This window comes from Leuciscus leuciscus (assembly GCF_965113295.1).
Source record: "Leuciscus leuciscus genome assembly, chromosome: 21".
NCBI lineage: Eukaryota > Metazoa > Chordata > Actinopteri > Cypriniformes > Leuciscidae > Leuciscus > Leuciscus leuciscus.
This window is the reverse complement of record NC_138745.1, coordinates 29320516-29340741: the sequence shown is the minus strand read 5'-3', so window position 1 is coordinate 29340741 and position 20226 is coordinate 29320516. Positions and strand designations below refer to the sequence as shown.

Sequence of the window (20226 nt, the reverse complement as noted above, 5' to 3'; positions counted from 1 at the left end):
TACTCATTTCACAATAGGCCCGCCTCTCCAGCCCTGTGTGTGTGTGTGTGTGTGAGAGTGACTGAGAGTTGTGTTGTTAAACTAGGCACATTGCAGCTCGACTTCCCCTCTCATTGCTTGACAGGAGTTTCCCTTCAGGTACGAGACTTTTTTTTAACTTCTTTTACAGTTCTTCTTTCCTCTCTCTGTCCACATATTCTGTCAGTTCTTCTTGAGTTTAAGTACTGCAGCGAGTCGGCTGTCTCTGAATGTTACATATGGTGACAGTTACTTTGTCTGATGTAGTGGGAAAATGGTTATTTTTGTGCTTTGACAACTTTTTTTTAAAGTTTCATTGGCTTTTTATGCATTTTGGGAGAGATTTTGTATTCTTTTCTTTATTTAATTCTACCTTTAATGCATTTTAAAGAGAAATGTATGCAGTTTCCTAAAGGAGATGGATTTTGGTTTATAATTTAAATCTTTAGACATTACTCAGACTGAGTTTATAAAGCACAGCACGTTTCTGGAGCATTTCTACTCACTAAAACACTGATTCACACAAATAGCATTCTTGTCATTCCACAAATGTCAGAAAAAGAAATGCAGGAATTCTCAAAAGAAAAGAAAAATGTAAGGCTTTGTGCCTCTGAATTCAGCTTTATTCTCTCGTTTTTGAGACCGAATCGGAGAATTAAACTTTGTTAAACAACCCAAGTGAAACTTTTAGAGCATTTTTTTTTTCAGATTTTTCACTCTAGATGTGGTTGGTGAGCCTTCAAGGTATGATAATTACTAGTTCATGAATGTTGAATAGCATAAGGTCAATACAAGTCGTGTTTCCAGTTTTGCATAAATGACTTTCAAATAGTTGTTAATGTAGTTCTATTTGTATTAATGTGATTTCTTTTTAGTGAATAACAAAGCCTGACTGTGAACTCTAGAGAAAACTGGTTTTCAGTTTTCATGTGCTAAAACCTAGGCCTACTTGTTGCATACTTGGTCTGGATACAAAATGATTTGTGAAGTTACGTGTTTCCAGACTCATCGGCAGGAGATGTGGTCATGAGGAAATATTTCCTGAGGGAGTAATGCTGGTTTCCTAGAAAAAATCCTCAGGGGAAGAGTTGCTAACAAGCAATTTTACCACAATAGCTCATTCTTTTCCTCGCCCTCTTCTGTATACAACTCCGAAAACAGCCATTTTCTGTCTGTATGGTATTTTCACGCTCTCTCTTTCCGTCTTTCACCCGTTCCCTCTCGTTTCTTCCTTTGTCAAATCCTGCAGTCTTTCTGACACCATTAATTAGCATCTGAAATGCTCTTTGAGCAAAGGTGCACTTTGAAACTAGGATCACATCTTCCTGGGTTGCCAGGCCCTTTAATTAAAACAGGATTAATAGCGTAGAAACCGCCATGTGGAGTTTTACTCCATTGTATTTATTTTCTTCCTCTCACAGATATCCTCGGTGGTGCTGGAGACTCCCACGTGTGAAAGCCGGAGCTCAAAAATGAACTAGTTAACAAGCAGCGATCCTCCCAACCCTTCCCCTCGAGGAGCGCTTTCAAACCCCTATTTCATCAAAGCTCCTCTTCCTCAGGAGAACGCTCATGTGCTTACATGGTGACCAGACGTTCTGGGGAACTCTCAGCAACTTGTGCACGAGGAAAGTAGCACGATGATAGGCCAGCTGCCTCAGAGGCTTCTGCTGTGGTTCATTGGATTGTTGGGAATCGCGATACTGACGTTAATCGTGGTGTGCGTGGCTTTGCAGATCCAAGTGCCATGGCACGTGATGACCCTCCAAAGCTTCACCATGAAACATTACAGGTAAAGACAGATCTCTTAAAATGCCATGTGGACTTCTTTACACTCTTAAAAATAAAGGTTGTTATATATAATTATTAATGTTGTTATTTTATTATTATTATCAATATGAGTATATTATAATTATCACTATTTACCTCTTTTAGTCTTATTATTACTACTACTATTATTATTATTATGGTGTGTATATGTATATGTATATATATATATATATATATATATATGTATGTATATATATATACTCCTTATATATATATATTTTTTTTTTTTTTTTTTTGCTCTTTCCTTTTCCTCTTATTATTATTATTATTATTATTATTATTTGTCCTCTCCCTGATTTCCCAACCTCCCCTCACCTCTTCATTACTATCATTAATATCATTACTATCATTAATATTATTACTTATACTTTTGTTTTACATTACTTTACATTATTTACAGATTTGTCCATCTGTTATTTTATTATCATTACTATCAAGTATTTATACCATTGTCATTATTCAAGTTGCTGATGTAGTAGTAGTAGCAGTTAATGTAGTAGTAGAGATTGTAGTAGTAGTTGTGGTTGTAGTTGTAGCAGTTATTGTAGAAGTAGAGATTGTAGTAGTAGTTGTGGTTGTTGAAGTAGTAGTTGTAGTAGTAGACGTTATAGTATTTTTAGTAGTCAATCCTTACCACTGATTGATTTCTTTATATTTGTTTTATTTATATCTGTTATTTGTTTTCATATACTGACTTATACATGTTTATGTATGTATGTTTATTTGCATATATATATATATATATATATCTTCCTTTTTTTTTTTTCTTTTTTTTTCTTCTTCTCCATCTATCTCTTGTTCTTCAAAGTATGCACTGTGACACGTCCACCCAGTTACCTTTACATGCACACATGCACACACGCACACACACACACACAAACGCACGCATCTGTCAGTTCCTGACTGTATTGGTTTTGTTTTGCTTCTTTGTTTGTTTGTTTATTTGTTTTCCCTGTTTGTGATCCCAATTTATGTACATCTTTGCAAAAAAAAAAAAAAAAAAATGGTTGTTTATTTATATATATATCGAAATTGAAACTGGTTTACCGTCCAGCACTATACACTACCGTTCAAAAGTTTGGGGTCAGTAAGATTTTTCAATGTTTTTAAAAGAACTATCTTCTGCTCACCAAGGCTGCATTTATTTGATAAAAAACAATAAAAAAAACAGTAATATTGTGAAATATTATGACAGTTTAAACCAGCTGTTTTCTATGTGAATATACAGTAAAGTGTAATTTATTCCTGTGATCAAAGCTGAATTTTCAGCATCATTACTCCAGTCTTCAGTGTCACATGATCCTTCAGAAAACATTCTAATATGATGATTTGATGCTCAAGAAACATTCATTATTATTAGTATCAATGTTGAAAACAGTTGTGTACACATTTTTTTCTAAATTCTTTGATGAATAGAAAGTTCAAAAGAACAACATTTATTTAAAATAGAATATTTTCTAACATTATAAATGTCTTTACTGTAACTTTTGATCAGTTTAACTTATTTAACAACTTTATTTTATTTATTTCCCCAAATTTTTTTTATTAAAATTCTTACTGACCTCAAACTTTTGAACGGTAGTGTTTAATGTTACAAAAGCTTTAGATTTCAGATAAATGCTGTTCTTTTGAATAGCATGCTATATTCATCATAGCATCATGAAATAAAAATGTAAATAACTCTTTTCAACATTGATAATAATCATAAATGTTCATCATAAAAATTTGAATGATTTCTGAAGGATCATGTGACACTGAAGACTGAAGAGTAATGATGCTGAAAATTCAGCTTTGCCATCACAGGAATAAATTACACTTTACTGTATATTCACATAGAAAACAGCTGTTTTAAATTGGAATAATATTTCACAATATTACTGTTTTTGTTTGTATTTTTAATCAAATAAATACAGCCTTGGTGAGCAGAAGATACTTCTTTTAAAAACATTAAAAATCTTACTGACCCCAAACTTTTGAACAGTAGTGTGTGTGTGTATATAGTATATATATATATATATATATATATATATATATATATATATATATATATATATATATATATATATATATATATACTATAAAGTTGTAACCATTAGTGTAAGAAGGGTATGCAGTTAATAGAAGTCCGCTCTTTATACACTCTTCATAGCGCTCTTCATGGCCATTGAATATACAGCAGCTGTTTCACAACATATGATTTTTTTTGAAAAATACATATCAGTCTCGAAATTGAAACCGGTTTACCGCCCAGCACTATATGTTTTAACTGAAAGCAGCTTGCAGTGACATAACTTAAAATAAAGTAATTTGTTTTTCTAAAACACATTTATAAAAGCTACGTAACTGTCCTAATTGAACAAAGGCCTAATCCTGGCTTTAAGACCTAAAACTATTTAAAAATAATAATAATAATAATAATAATAATATTATGTATAAAATAAATATATTGACTGACAGCCCTATTTTAATGCATGTCAAATCCATAAAATATAATTGGGAAAATTTCAAATGTGCCATGTCATAGTCCGCATGTTATCTCTAGAGAGCCATGATCACAGTGCTCTTCCTCTGCTAATTATTTCAGCATGTTCGCTATTGCTATGGAGACGGGTGTCAGAAGCTAAGAAAGTGATTTCATGTCCTTTTGCTCTCTCGGCCCTTGTTTTCTGTAGTGAGGGGGAGGGGGAGGTTTTTGGATTTCTATTTATTTGCACAGCGCTTTCCAAAATAGGTATTGTTCCAAAAAACAGCTTCTCAGAGAATAGCGGCTTATAAACGTTCAAGCGAGCAGCTAAAAGCGTTAGAGACAGAGTTTGAGTTTGGATATTCCTAAGTTTTCTACTTTGTTCTCCAGTAAGGGACAGAAACAAACATCCTGAGATTTACTGCTGCTCCTTTAAATCAGTCAGGCGTAGAATCATGGTTTGGCTTGATTCTCTAGAGAAGTGCACAATCATTGCTCTGAAAGTAGGGTCTGTTATGTGAAATGTAGCCCAGATGCTTTTAAAAGGGCAAAGCTCTAATTTTATCACAGGCATGGTTGAAAAAAAAAAAAAAACAGAATGTCAGGAAATTACACATTATACTAGCTGGCATTACAACTTGTGATTCTGTAGAAGTTGTGTGGCCTTTTAAAATTGCAGTTTGAAAACCTGTTGTGCCAGTATCCACGTCATAATAATAACTCATGTGTGAGAATAATGGATAAATAATGAGCTCTTGTTAAGTGTGAGAATAATGTGACAGTGTTTGTAATTGATTTATTATTATTATTATTTAGTGAAGTGTTAGTGTTATATGGAAGCTTGTTTCCGGCAAGTAATAAGACAAATTTACAAGAAAATAGCAACTTTTTATTGCAAATTTATTGCAAATCTCGCAATTCTGACTTTATTTCCTCGCAATTCTGACTTCAGATTTGTGAAATATAAACTCGCAATTGCGAGTTATAAAGTCAAAATCTGAGGAAAAAAAGACTGACTTTATAGGTCATAACTCTGAATTCATAACTCGAGATGTAAATTCGCAATTGTGAGAAAAAAAGTCACAATTACTTTTTTTTTTTTTTTTTCAGTGGCAGAAACAAGCTTCCATAATACTGCTTCTAATCACTGTTTTGGGTTTTTTGGGGTTTTTTTTCAGAAATATCTTTAGGATTTTGTAGTATGATGATAGTAATAATTTCCCCAACCATTTACATGATTACACACAGTGAAGCAATAATGAAAAAAGGCATTCAGATATTTTCTCTTTCTTGTGTTGTCATTTGATCATCATACCTCTGCGAGATATTAATATGTATTTAGTTTGATTACATTTCTCTTATTAGTAATTTGCTTTTTGTTGTCTTGAATGCGTGCCCCAGTTATTAAGTCATTGGCAGGCATATGCTGCATATTTGTTGTTCAAGGTGTGTTTGCTGATGTATCGGATATCAACAGGTGATAAAAGCTCTATTCTGTCTTTCCATGGAAAACAGTGGAATATTGATGTATGATTTAGTGGATGGGCTGTTACTAATGGCCTCTTTACTTGAGCTGGTTGTTCTTAGCTTCATTCTTACTGTTAGAAAGTGAAAAACTTTTTTTTTTTTTTTTTCTTTCTTGCCCGCAGGTTATATTCTGTCAAGAGTGACAACAGTTCTTTGGAATATCAACATTCTGCTGAGAATGAACTAGACACTGCTGAAGAACTGGAGCGAAAATCAGCCCAGCAATCAGATCTTGAGGATTCATCAGTGTTAGAAAACAGCGCAAAGTCTGATCAAGCTCATTTAAACACAAACTCCTTAAAGCCAATGCCAAAAAATGAGACAAAACCCACTGAACCAGACTTTTTTGGTGACCGGTATTACACGGATGACCTTCCATCACAAACAGTGAGTGTCTATTTGCGGTTTTTGGCCTAGTATTGTGAACTATCGTGCCTGTGTTAGTATTGTGAGTGAGTGTAATTTCCAGAAGAACCTGCTTAAATTCAGTTTTATTCAAGTGTTTGTACAAATGCAGTGGCCATTCAAATTCAGCGAAGAGCCAGCGGAAGTTTGTAGTAAGTAAAGGTTAGTCTATCACAGGGGTATTCAACTAAAATTTAAAGCAAAGGAAAATTTCTTGAAGCAAAGGTCCGGAAGATCATAATGTCTAACTATTTAGTGTGATATATATTCAAGTAGCCTAGTAGTTGTATCAACATCTGCATGTTATCAATACCTGACTGACTAATCAAATGAATTCAGTAAAATTCAAAAACTTTTTGACAATATTTATTGTCACATAACATACTGTAGAACTGAACATATATGAATGATGTAGATATGTATAATGTTCTCTCATTAACTATATAAAAGTAGGGCTGCATTTCAAAATAAGAAAATACATAAAATGTGAAAATTGGGCATGTTCAAAAAAAGTGCTTAACTTCAGAAAAATTAAATAAAGGGAGGAAAAATGTCCCCTTTTCTGTTTCACATATTGACTCAACAGTCTCAACCAATTTTACAGATAATAAATCTCAACACATCTTAACAACTGAACAGTTTTAGAGTATCACTTTCTTCCCATCTTATATCCCACTCCCTCACTTTTTTGCTCAGTGAGAGAATTGAGCTCTAGCTTGTCTTGCCAGGATTTTAAACCTGGGCTTGAATGGAGTCAGGGCCATTCTCATGCATGTGAAGGTGCTCATTCGTGAGCCTGGAACGATATTTATTTTTGATAAAGTTCATTGTGGAGAAAGCTGCCTCGCAGTTGTATGTGGACGGCTTCTGGGTCCGGACCCGGGCCGCGGTCCGCCTGTTACTGACCTATGGTCTATCACAACAAAACGGCAGTATTTTATTCAGATTAAAAATACTAAAATAAATGACCCAAAATAAAATATCTGTGACCGGTGAAACCCATCTGCTCTATAATCAAAAAATACATACACTACCATTCAAAAGTTTGGGTTCAGTGAGATTAAAAAAAAAAACAAAAAAAATTTTTTTATAATACTTTTATTAAGCAAGGATGCATTTGACTTTAAATAAAAAAAATTACAGTAAAGACTTTTTTTACAGTAAAGTATTTAAAGGACAAGTTTGGTATTTTACACTTAAAGCCCTGTTTTCAGATCGTTTCTGATGAAATACAATGGTTAAGATTGAACTTTGGACAAATGCTGCTGTCCCGAGAATTTTAGGTTTTTGTGTTAGTCCAACTCCATTGACTTGTATAGGACGTGCTGTGAGACCGCAGCACCTTTACGGTATTACTCCGCCGCTTCTTCTTCTGCTTCTTCTGTGTATTCAATGAAATGCCCGTGGTTTGCTTGCAATTGGCAAAGGTGCATTATCGCCACCAACCGGGCTGGAGAGTCTATTATTCAAGCTCTCAACGGAAGAATCACGGGTGTGAGGCGTTTGGAAAAATAGGTCCGCAGTTTTACAACGAATGGTAAAACACCTGTTTGAAAGCATCTTTTGCAGCGATTTTTGTGTGAGCATATCAGTGAACACCCCTGACCACTCGGTGAGTTTCACGTCTTTGTAAACGAACGATTTTTCCAGTGCACCTATGCAACCGTTGTATAGGTGGGGGGTGCTACCACAAAAACCTAAAATTCTCGGGACAGCAGCATTTGTCCAAATTTCAATCTTAACCATTGTATTTCATCAGAAACTATCTGAAAACAGGGCTTTAAGTGTAAAATACCGAACTTGTCCTTTAAAATAAATGCTGTTCTTTTGAATTCTTTTCATTAAAGAATCCTGACATTTTTTATCGTGGTTTACACAAAAATGAGAGCACAACGGTTTCCAAAATGTATAATATGAAATGCTTGTGCAGCACCAAATCAGCATCATATTAGAATGATTTCTGAAGGATCGTGTGACACTGAAGACTGGAGAAATTATGCTGAAAATTCAGCTTTGTCATCACCGTAACAAATTACACTTTAAAATACTATATGTTAAAATAAAAAACGTATTTTAAGTTGTAATAAAATGTCACTATATTACAGTGAAGGGGGTGGATTGGAATCCACTTCTGCTTCAATGTATATGTAATGAGTGATTATAATCAAGGTATTAATCAATATTTTTCCTTCTAAATATCAAATGAGTTGAATGACTTCTCTGGAGATTTTACTTTGTTATAGAAGTTACCAGTGTGATTACTGAAATATTATTTTCATGTATTCTTTAATGTCTGTATTTGATATCTGACTGCAGTAACAGTGCTTGCTTATTTAGCCCGGCTTCCAGAAATGAAATAGGGACTTTTTGTGTTTGAGAAAGGTCTTCAACGTGTTAAAGGGGAAATGAAGCAGTCAATCAAGTTTACATGATTTACAAAATGGATTTCCACTATAATCAACAATTATATAAGAAACATGATAAATGTAAACATATAAAAGAAAAAAGAAAAAAACGTTATATCTTTCGCGGCCAGGGCGCCGCCATTGTGCAGTATTCTAACATGTGACGTCACGGGGTTGGTTGGCTTTAAAGGCTCTGGGCTGAGTTCAGTAAAACGCAGTGAAAGACATAAAACTTAACATTAAACTACGCATAAAAAGCGTTCATCTGCTATCATATTATCATGTCAAACCTCTTATACATGTTTGCATCACACTGGCTCGTTAACAAGATGCATGATGTGCTGGTCGAACCAGCGAACAACTAACGTTAGGTACAGTCATTGTTAGCTAACAGCTGTAAGCATGAACTAGCTAAATAACTAACTTAAGTACCAGACAAAAAGACGACGTCTAACGTTATGTTAACAAACTGCACATGCACACTGTAGATGTTTGTGAAATAATTTATTCAATATAATGTTTTACATTTTACAGACGTTACAAACTATTTACAGGTTATTTGCTAACGTTATAGCTTGTGTGTGTGTGTCAAGTCAAGTCAAGTTTATTTGTATAGCGCTTTTCACAATACAGATTGTATCAAAGCAGCTTCACAGTATTCAATTTAAATAATACAACAAAGTTTGTTTCAAGAGGAATTTATTGATTGATAAAATTAAATTAAATATCCCCAAAATATCCCCAACTGAGCAAGCCAAAGGCAACAGGTGTGTGTGTGTGTGTGTGTGTGTGTGTGTGTGTGTGGACTACTCTTCAATCCTACTCTTCAATAAAAAAAGCCGTCTTCCTGCTTCATTCTGTAACATACAGATCTGTATTGTGCTATTGTTTTTGATAGTGTTATACATTTCTTACAGATAATCACGATGATCATTGCGTTTGTCTTACCGAACGTGGTATCTTCCTGTCAGCAATTACAGTTTTTCTATAAGCTTTTTTTTAATAATGCCGACAGTAAAATGTTGCCAGATATTGCTACGAAAAACAAGCAACAATTTTTTTTTTTTTTTATGTAATAATCCGAAATAAGTTCAAAGCTTGTGTTTTGGAAATAAGATTAATATATCACGAACCCTAACATGCAACTTTCCACTTTAATAACTTCCTAAAGTGTGACATTAAATCAGAAAAACAAGTCCAGAAGACTACTGCTACCTTTTTATTAGATGGATCTGGCAACACTGGATCGCACCCGCGCCCTCAAGCCCCGTTCACTGCGCTAGATTCTCGCAGCAAAATGAATTGCAAACACTCATATGAGGTGGTTTAAACGGCTAATTAATCATTCAGAGAGCTTGAAATTTTATTTTTGAATGTAAAAAAATCTCGGTGACCTCATAGCTGGCTACGGCCATGTATCACCGGCTGTTCGACATAGCGACGTACCACTGCTCGGTTCCCACGCCGTATCGACTCAAATGCATAAGTAATGGGACACACGGGCTCAACAGGTCTTTCAAGTTCGTCTTCCTCCATTTCAAATCAATTGCGTATTCAGTCCGGTCCAGTAACGCTTCACTCTCTTCACTCACCAGCGGAACCAACCAACCCCGTTACGTAGGCTGTGACGTCACTCCAAAATGGCGACTCGCTAGCTAGAAATTACGAAAATAATTTTGTCATATCTGTGGTTTTTAACAACTTTTTAAAGTAAAATTTTTGGCAAGGTGATTTTTCTAATATATGTAGCTACTACAAGTGCCAGAACATGGACGTTTCATTTCCCCTTTAAAACATGTAGGGGGGACCATATTTTCTTTGTTAAAGCCTTACTTTCCAGTTAGACTAAAATGTAGCTCTCCTTCAGAGAAAGAACGTATTATCTTGATGTTTTGAGAAAACTACAGTTTTTACTGGATAAACAAAAAATGTAGCCTTGAACGTAGAAACGTGAAAAACTTGACCCCAAACTTGAATGGTAGTGTACATCTATTACACCAGTGCCCTTTACAAACATGTTTTATCTCAAGCAATCATGTTTCATAAAAAAAAAATATATATATATATATATATATATATATATATATATATATATATATATATTTATATATACACACTAAAAAAAATGGTTCTTCAGCGGTTCTTCAGGGGTTCTTTGCGGTGGTTAAGGTGCTATATAGCACCACTACCATAAAGAACCTGTTAAGCCCAGTTTTAAGCCCAGTTTGGTTCTTCAGCGGTTCTTTAGCGGTTCTTTGGGGTGGTTAAGGTGCTATATGGCACCTCTTATGGTTCTACATAGCACCATTTGACAAAGGTAGGTGCTATATGGCACTTAAAGTGGTTCCCCTATGATTACAAGCCAATGAACCACTTTTAGTGCTATTTAGCACCATTTTTGTTTAGAGTGTATATATATATATATATATATATATATATATATATTCATTTTATTTTATAACAGGACATGTAAAAATACATGGAACCCTGGATTATTGTCTTTCCAATTCATAAAGAAATGCAGCATTTTTTTGCAACTTACCACAGCCTAGAACTAACTTTGAAGATTGTCAATGTTAACAAAATTAACACTCTTTAAAAATTAAGAAAATTAACTCTCTCTCTCTCTCTCTCCCCCTCTCTCTCTCTCTCTCTCTCTCTCTCTCAGAACTGTCCCAACAACATTAGGAAGCGTGTGCCTCAGACTCCGTTTTCTGAGATGTTTCTACACAGTATTCCAGTGCTTCAATGGGCAAAGCATTTCACCCCAGACCAGTACCAACGCTTGAGTCACTACTGGGGAGCACATGGCTGGGGAGGCGTTGATATTGAAGGTGTGTTCTGCTAGTCTTCCAAAAAGTTCAAATGTACTTGCCTAGAGTGTTTTTATTGTCCAAGGTGTTTTATCCTCCGAGACCCAGCAATGGAGTTTTTTCCTTTGTAGAGGACATTGTTTTAGCAAATTTTTTTTGAGACCATATCAGCCACAGTTTTAAGTCTAGATGTCCTGTAAAGAAAAACATTCAAATGCTTTTTATACAGATACAAAATATTTGGAGGTTTCACCATGACAACTCCCTCTACTTGGTCTTTGACTGACATTGACCGAATGACTAACTTCAGCACTCTTATGGGAATATGATGTTTTGTAATTATTTAAATCTGACTAATTTTCATGTTGTTGGTCGTAAATTAACCTCTCAAGACAACTCTAGTGGGGTTTCAAATCAGATTATGACTTTCTGTTATGAGACATGCATCAGTTCACATGTCCACTGTAGAGGACACCAGGACTTACTGCAAGCTTATTAGGCATTTTAGGGAAGAAATTATTTATTTATTTTCATAATATTATTTTCATAATATGAGATATTATGAAAATGTTGCCAAGTTATTACTCAAATAATTATAGCTACTTCGTTTTTGTTACATGTTGCCCAAATAATACGCTAATTCATTATGCTATTTAGAGACAATGAATAGGTTATTCTAGATATTAATAGAATATCTTTCATACCATAGTTGAAATTCTTTGTAGAAATCTTTGTGCGTAGTTTGGTTCAGGTAAAAGTTTCCTGGAGATGTTGAAGTCCTGAAAACCCTGATTTACATAAAACGCCCATGAAATGCAGGCACTAGTATGCATACAAAATGCAAATATAAACATTTTCTCAAAATCTTCTCCAACGTTATTCTCATATCTGTTTTACAGAGAGCAAGTTATAGAAAACAATAACTAGTATACTGAATATACAGTTTTGTTTTGTTTTTGGTTATAGAGTCTTGTTTTCATTTTCTGGTGTTCCTTACATTGGATATATACTAAAATATATATATATTATATATATATATTTTATTTTTTTATTCTCCATTTGTTTCTTACACTCAAAACAATGTATTGATGTAAAAAAATTATAATAATTCTATGGGTCTTGGAGGATATAACCATTAGCACGCCATTACTTTTGTGCATGGGTATTGACGGTATTTTGAATCATTTATTATATATATATATATATATATATAAAAAATTGAATTGTTCAGATTACAGTGTAATTATGTAGCTGTTTTGATTGCATATTTGTAGCAAACATGAAAACAGGATGGAAAATGCCACTGCTCATAAAAAAACAACAAAGCACTTGTAACATGGCATTATAGGGGGAAAAAACTAGTTACATTTCTGATGGTACATTTTATACAGACTGCATAGAATAAAACATTTCTAGAATCAATTAAGAAATAAGAAATTAAACTTATTAAATGTATTTTTTATTATTTGAAAAATCCAGTGTCAACCGAGTTTTGTGCCAAATTATATGAAATGTTTTAAACGATAATCATTTACATTAAATATTACTAATTATAATTAATTTTTATTACATTTTTGTTGTTTAAAATATATATATTTTTAAATAAATACCTTTATTTTCTTTTGAATATTTAAAAGATTTATTGATTTAATTTCCTTTTGACTCTTCTGACTTCATACTCATGAAGTAAATATATTTAATGTGTAATTGATTTGTGGAGTTACTTGTAATTATTTAATGTAATTTATATAGTGATTAAATTAACGTGATGTGTGTAACATGCTGGACCAAAATGTGTGTGTGTGTGTGTGTGTGTGTGTGTGTGTGTGTGTGTGTGTGTGTGTGTGTGTGTGTGTGTGTGTGTGTGTGTGTGTGTGTGTGTGTGTGTGTGTGTGTGTGTGTGTGTGTGTGTGTTGTTCACAGTTTTGAATAGGTCACTGGGAATTTTAAATACAACCGCAAATCGGTTGATGTTTGATGACTGGGAGAAGAGGAAGAACAGACCCCAGTGTATCCGCTGTGCTGTGGTGGGAAACGGCGGAATACTGAATGGTTCAAGAAAAGGCAAGGAGATCGATGAACATGACTATGTCTTCAGGTGAGGAGGTTGATCATTAAGAGATACAGATGTTTATTACAGTATATCAGTGCTTCTCAAAATGATGCAAATCTTATAAAGAAAGCAGTTTGCATGTCTGGTTTTACTAATTTGTATTTTTTTTGCATTGGAGGTCTTCTACAATAGGTTTACATGCATCCAATGTCAAAAGCAAATTTTCTCATAATATACATTGCAGAATCACCTTTTTTCTCACAGTGTCTGAAACGGTTCGATCAGGGATCTGGTCTCGCTTAACCCCTCCTTTCCGACTCTGCTCTGATTGGTCAGATGGCTTAGTCTGTTGTGATTGGTCTACCACTTACAGCCCATGTCGGAAACAAACCGCCCATTACCATATCTGAATTTCAGCTCCAGAGGCTTCCTCAGCACTCGATACACAGTTAAGATGCCGTTGGTTTTACCGTGTCAATTTGAGCGTGAGCCCTCATCATTTGGTAATGCCTACAAAGTGGATTTGCTTTCACAGCATAGAAAACAGCATCTTCTCAACATGTTGACAATAGGGATGTCACGGTGAGGAAATTTTCACACGGGTATATAAACTTAAGACAGCACCGGTATTACCGATAACAGCAGGGGGAGGGGGAGAGTTTATGACAGTGGCGTGCCGTGGTGGCCAAGTAATGTAATCATTGTATTGCCGAACACAGTGTAACTCCGGTAACACTGACTACTGCTGCAAGCCTATCTACAACATAAACTAAACTCTTCCTGGCCTCAACTACAACTACAGTGTTTAAGGGCGGGTCAAAGTAGACATTGTTCGCGGACAACCAATGAAGGCCATAGGCAGAAAATAAGACTGGAATTAATGACGACTCATTTCAGGCAGTTTAAAATTGGCTATTTATTTGGGAGAAAATAACGGTTTATTGATCAATATCACAATGCTTCTCTTTTTCTGTCTCCCATCTTCAGGGTGAATGGTGCGGCTCTTAAGGGGTTTGAGGAAGATGTGGGATCCCGGACATCATTCTACACGTTCTCAACCAACACCATGCGAAACTCCATGCGTAGCTATGCTGGCGTAGGCTACAGAGGTCCACCCATATCAAAGGTAACCAATGATGTCAGACTATTATACGTCCACACAAAGATAAGACGTAGTGCTCCGCTTATTAAGTATCTTTAAACATGTTCTAACATTTAAATTAATAATTTGATACAATGCACTTGTGTACATGCATGTTTTTACACTGTACTTGTATTTTAAAAAAGGTAACGCTTTATTTTAGTGTCCTTGTTACATATGTTATATGTACTTGCCATAGTATTAACTGTAAATTAGGCATATTACATGCAACTAACCCTCAACCAAATCCTAATCCTACCCTAACCCTATAGTAAGTACATGTAGTTGTTAATATTACTCAGTACTTAAATATAAAATTACACTGTAACAACGACAGCTTAAAATAAAGTATAACCTAAAAAAAAAAGTATGAAATTAATTTCTGTAATTACATCTATAATTACACTGTTGGCCCTTCCCTTAACTCACCCAAACCATGACCCGTATCCCACTTCAAAACATGTATGTATGTCTGTACTGTATGTATGTACATGTCTATGTATTTCTTTTTTGATGTAAGCGCATAGTAAAGACCCCTAATATAAAGTGTGACCAGAAGTAACTCCACTGTTTGTCAAAATTATTATAGAGTGAAATAGTCATTTGACTACAATCTGATCAAGTTCATCCAACACCCATTTGTATGTTTAGTAGTCACGTTGTTATTTGCTAACTCTCTCTTTATCTTGATCTCCATCTGTTCAGGAGACCAGGTATATTTTCCTGCCAGATCATGACCGAGATTACATTCTTATGAGGGCGGCTTCGACACACACAGCAATTGATAAAGGCCCTGAGCGCAGCAAAAAGTAAATATAAAAGAATAGTTCCTTAAACGTATCCTTGATCGCTATAACAGATACAGTCCAATCTAAATACAAATGTTTTTATTCATTATTGTAAATAAATAGTAAAAAAATAAACAATGTTAGTTGGGTTTATATAATACAGTACATTGTATACACAAATAAGACTCAATTTAATTGTAATGTATATCTCTCTCAGTCCCCCTACATACTTTGGTGAAGATGTGACGGTAGAAAAATTCAAAATCTACCACCCAGACTTTATCCGTTACCTCAGAAACAGGTAAGCTTTGCAAACAGAGACTAGGGATAAGGTACACTCAGCCAGGCGTTATTGCTAAATTAATCCCAGACAGGGAGATCAAGAAACACAGAGCGGCTGACTGCACATTATCCCGCTTATTACATGACGACTTGATCTGAGTTGAAATTATATGAGAAGAAAGATCCCACAGAGTAAAACGAGACGCATTAATCTGGCACAGCTATAGCGGAAATCCGTTGCAGGAGACAGCGGTCAATTATACAGTTCAGTGGTCATTATACACACACATATGACCACAGAATGCTGCAATCAACTGGAAGCGGCATGTTATAAATGTTGTATATTTTGTTTAGTTTTGTCTTCATTTGTATGTAAATATCTACGTTTATAACTTTTCTTTTTCATCATCAAGGTTCCTGCATTCGAATCTTCTGAAAACAGGTGCGAGAAGAATTTACAGGCCGTCCACAGGAGCAGTAATGCTCCTGGCTGCCATTCATACATGTGACCAGGTTTGTTTAAACTTTTTATTGAGATTTTAATGACATCAGACATGTGTCTTATAAGTGTGCCCTGCTGTAAAATGTAGAAACACCCATATATCCATCCATTTAGAGGAGGTCACAATTGATAAGACCCTAATGACAGTTTAGTACAGACAGTAAAACTTTATACCTCAAATTGTATGGAAACACCTTCAGTAGCAAAAGTTGTAAAAAGTTTGAACACTGTTTTAGTGACACTTATTTCACATAATTAGATGTGTAGTCTAACCAGACAGCTGACCGCCATTCATGACCTCGAGACTGGATTACTGTAATGCTTTATTAGCTGGTTGTCCTGCATCCTCAATAAACAAGCTACAGTTAGTCCAAAATGCCGCCGCTAGAGTTCTTACGAGATCAAGAAAATATCAATATACCGATTTTATCATCACTGCATTGGTTACCTATAAAGTTCCGTATTAATTACAAGGTATTGCTACTGACTTATAAAGCCCTAAACGGCTTAGCTCCAGTCTATTTAACGGATCTTCTATCGCCCTATAATCCATTGCGCTCTTTAAGATCACTAAATTCAAGGCTTTTGGTCATACCTAGGATATCCAGAACCACCAAAGGAGGGAGAGCATTTTCACATTTGGCTCCAAAACTCTGGAATAGTCTTCCTGATACTGTTCGTTGCTCAGACTCGCTCTCCCAGTTTAAAACTAGATTAAAGTCGCATCTCTTCAGCCAGGCATTCATATAATCCTACAGTTCAAACTACAATCCGGCCTCTAGCTCATAAATGCCAGAGGAGAACTGGCCCCCGACTGAGCCTGGGTTCTCCCAAGGTTTTTTTTTCTCCATTAGGTCACCTGATGGAGTTTTAGGACACCATTAGGTCACTTGATGGAGTTTTTCGGGTCCTTGCCACTGTTGCCTTTGGCTTGCTCAGTTGGGGATATTTTGGGGATATTAATTTAATTTGATCAATCAATAAATCCCTCTTGAAACAAACTTTGTTGTATTATTTTAATTTAATACTGTGAAGCTGCTTTGATACAATCTGTATTGTGAAAAGCGCTATACAAATAAACTTGACTTGACTTGACTTGACTTGACCACCGTAACTACATATTAAAGACTCACCTGACAGGCTGTATTGGCATCATAAAAAAAAACTCAGGCTTATTGGAAGTGCATCCCTCTATATACAATTCCCTGCAGTTTCAAGCTAAAATTGAACACTAAAGAATTTTTTTAATTTCCGAACTGCTGCAAAATGCACAAAACCAAAATAATAAAAAGTTGCCAGATTTACGTTCAACTGCGCTTTTAGCTCCACTTACTGTACATTTCACTTTGAAACATCCTTTTACAGAAATGCCACCTTGCTTGTATTTCCAATGAGCTTGGGTTGCATAAAACATACTTTATTTGTCTTTGTGAAAGTTTGTGATTATATGGTGTTTGTGTTTTTAACAGGTTGATGCTTATGGGTTCATGACCCCTGACTACAGCTTGTATTCAGACCACTACTATGACAAACAGAGACATCCAGTGCATTTTTATGCCAACCATGACATGCGCATGGAAATGAGGTTGTGGCAAGAGCTGCATCAGGCTGGACTGATGAATCTTTTCATGCGCCAGTGAGCACAAATGGATGGACGCCACACTTTGTATGAGATGTTTTACTGTCAGAACTGAAAAAGCCTGTGGGAAGCGTGTGCAGTACAAACCTGTTATCCTCCCAACTGTACGAGGTATTTTTGCTTTGGAAGATAAAGATCATATATTGTTGTTCAACAAGGAACTACGTACAAAAGCTACGTAGTGAACGCTCTGGATTGCTTATCTTTTAAGTCAATTCACAAGAGACAAATAACTGGCTAATGTGTCATGGGGAGAGGCCTTGTAAACATGGTTAAAGTTCATAAGTAACTCTTTGTTCTTGGACGCTATTTGTTCACACATATGAAGTCATTTCAGATCAAGGCTGGGGGAGATTAATCGAGATGTTGCTTTTGACCACGTACAAGAATTAATGTAATACGTGCCTTAGGACTTCTCAAATGATGGACTACCATTGTGTGTGAGAGAAACAGAGTTTAAAGGCTTCAGAACATCAAACTAAATCAAAAGAAATCAACCAAAGAGAATATTTTAAATTTTATATTCTTAATCATATTCCTTTAATCAGGTATGTGTTTATATATGGTTCATCCAAAATGCACTTGTTGCATCATGTGTAAATCAAGAAGGGTTTTCTGTTTTAGAGGAATTTGTATGCTGTTAAGTTTAAAGCTTAACTTTACTTGGAAGTTTTAAAGTGCAATATCTTATGTTGACTTCACAAGCTTTTTGAATCAAAATGTGAATTTCTTTTATGATTTATTGTATCTATCCTGTTAAGATCTGTTTGGTCACTTGATGCTATCTCTTGATTGTATTTAATAATTTTTATTACCGAATAATTTAACTTATGTTCATTCTGGTCAAATTAACTGGTTTAGTGATTCACCACACTCATGTTTAGAGTTTAAAAATGGCTTCACTTTTATAAAACGGTTAAGGGTTTTTGGAAACTGACCCTAATTAATAGAAAATGGAAAGATGGTCCTACAGGTTTTTAAGCTCAGAATAAATCTTTAAAAATGGCCTTGTTGGTTATAAATGATATGCCTCCATTTTGTTCACAATGCATTGGATATGCCCTCACTTGTATAGTGTTTCTTTTTCTTTTTTTTTATACATATATATTTTTTGGTTTAAAAGAACTTTGGTTAGTTAACTCAATTAACCCTTTAAAATGAAAAAAGAGGGTGCTTGTGTGTTTAGAGAGATGTCTCTAGAGATTTACAAATCTAATGTTCAGCATCCATCCTGGTATTATTTGACTTTTCATCATCTTCACTTTAAGTATCTATGTACCTATGGTGTGAGCTGGCAAAATGTAATGTAAATTTGCTTAACTAAATATTTGCACCACTTCACAGTGTTTACAGGTGTAAGTAAATTGTAGTCTGCCTCGACCCAGATTCCACTCCAAAATATATTTTAGAATGAGCTCATCCCCAAAATGGCTTAATTATCATAGAGATGAAAGAAAGTCAAGTTATATTGTTTCTTCACCATTTGGGTTGATCACATCCTGAACAAATGGTAGTCAATGGTAGAATGGGATTGAGTGTGGGACACAGAGAACCTTTTCAGACAATGGGGTGTCACAACTTCATTAACATACAGACCACAGTTGTTGCAACAAGAGCAACTTAATTTACATTAAGAATAGGATAAAAAGTTTAAGATTTGGATGTTCTGGGTCCATTCTAACGCCGGTGAACCCAAGGTGCTTTGTGTACCTTGCCACTGCTATGCTGTAATAAACTCCATTTTTGAGATCTTCGACGTCCACATCATTTTTTCTTACACAGGCCGCTGCACAGTGGCACAGTATAATCCAAGGATTATAGGCCCATCGCCCTCACCTCTCTTTTAGTTAAATCACTTGAGCGGATCGTTAAAACACACATCATGTATTCTTGTAGACATGCCCTTGATCCTCTACGGTTTGCCGACAGATTTGGCAGGGGGAAGGATGATGCCATTGTAGTGCTTTTAAATGATCTGTATACACACCTGGAGGGGTGTAAAACACATGCTCGCGTAGTATTTGCAGACATTTCATCAGCCTTTAATACAATCCAACAAAATTTTTTTAGCAAACAGACTTAGAGATAACTTCCAGCTAAACTCATCACTAATTAAATGGATCTTGGACTTCCTGAGTGGGCGGCCACAAAGAGTAAAGGTGGGGAACATATTATCTGACGTCCGCTTTACTTCAATTGGGACACCACAAGGTAGCGTCTTGTCACCACTGTATATATTGTACACTGACTGTTGTCAACATTAGTTCACCAAATTTTTTTACATAAACTAACAATGAAAAATACTTATGAAACATTTCTTAATCTAAGTTAATGTTCATTTAAAAGTCTACTTATTAAA

At 35.1% G+C, this 20226-nt stretch overlaps 1 protein-coding gene across 1 annotated transcript; it reads left to right on the top strand.

Moving 5' to 3' along the window:
- Window positions 1–22: 22 nt before the first annotated feature.
- On the top strand, window positions 23–18873 carry st6galnac (ST6 (alpha-N-acetyl-neuraminyl-2,3-beta-galactosyl-1,3)-N-acetylgalactosaminide alpha-2,6-sialyltransferase). The gene is made up of 10 exons (XM_082151646.1): window positions 23–138; window positions 1440–1810; window positions 5962–6226; window positions 11318–11483; window positions 13386–13560; window positions 14503–14641; window positions 15362–15465; window positions 15662–15745; window positions 16140–16239; window positions 17698–18873. The coding sequence occupies exons 2-10, from the start codon at window positions 1659–1661 to the stop codon at window positions 17866–17868; spliced, it is 1356 nt and encodes a 451-aa protein (XP_082007772.1). The 5' UTR covers window positions 23–138; window positions 1440–1658; the 3' UTR covers window positions 17869–18873.
- The last annotated feature ends 1353 nt before the right edge of the window (window positions 18874–20226 follow it).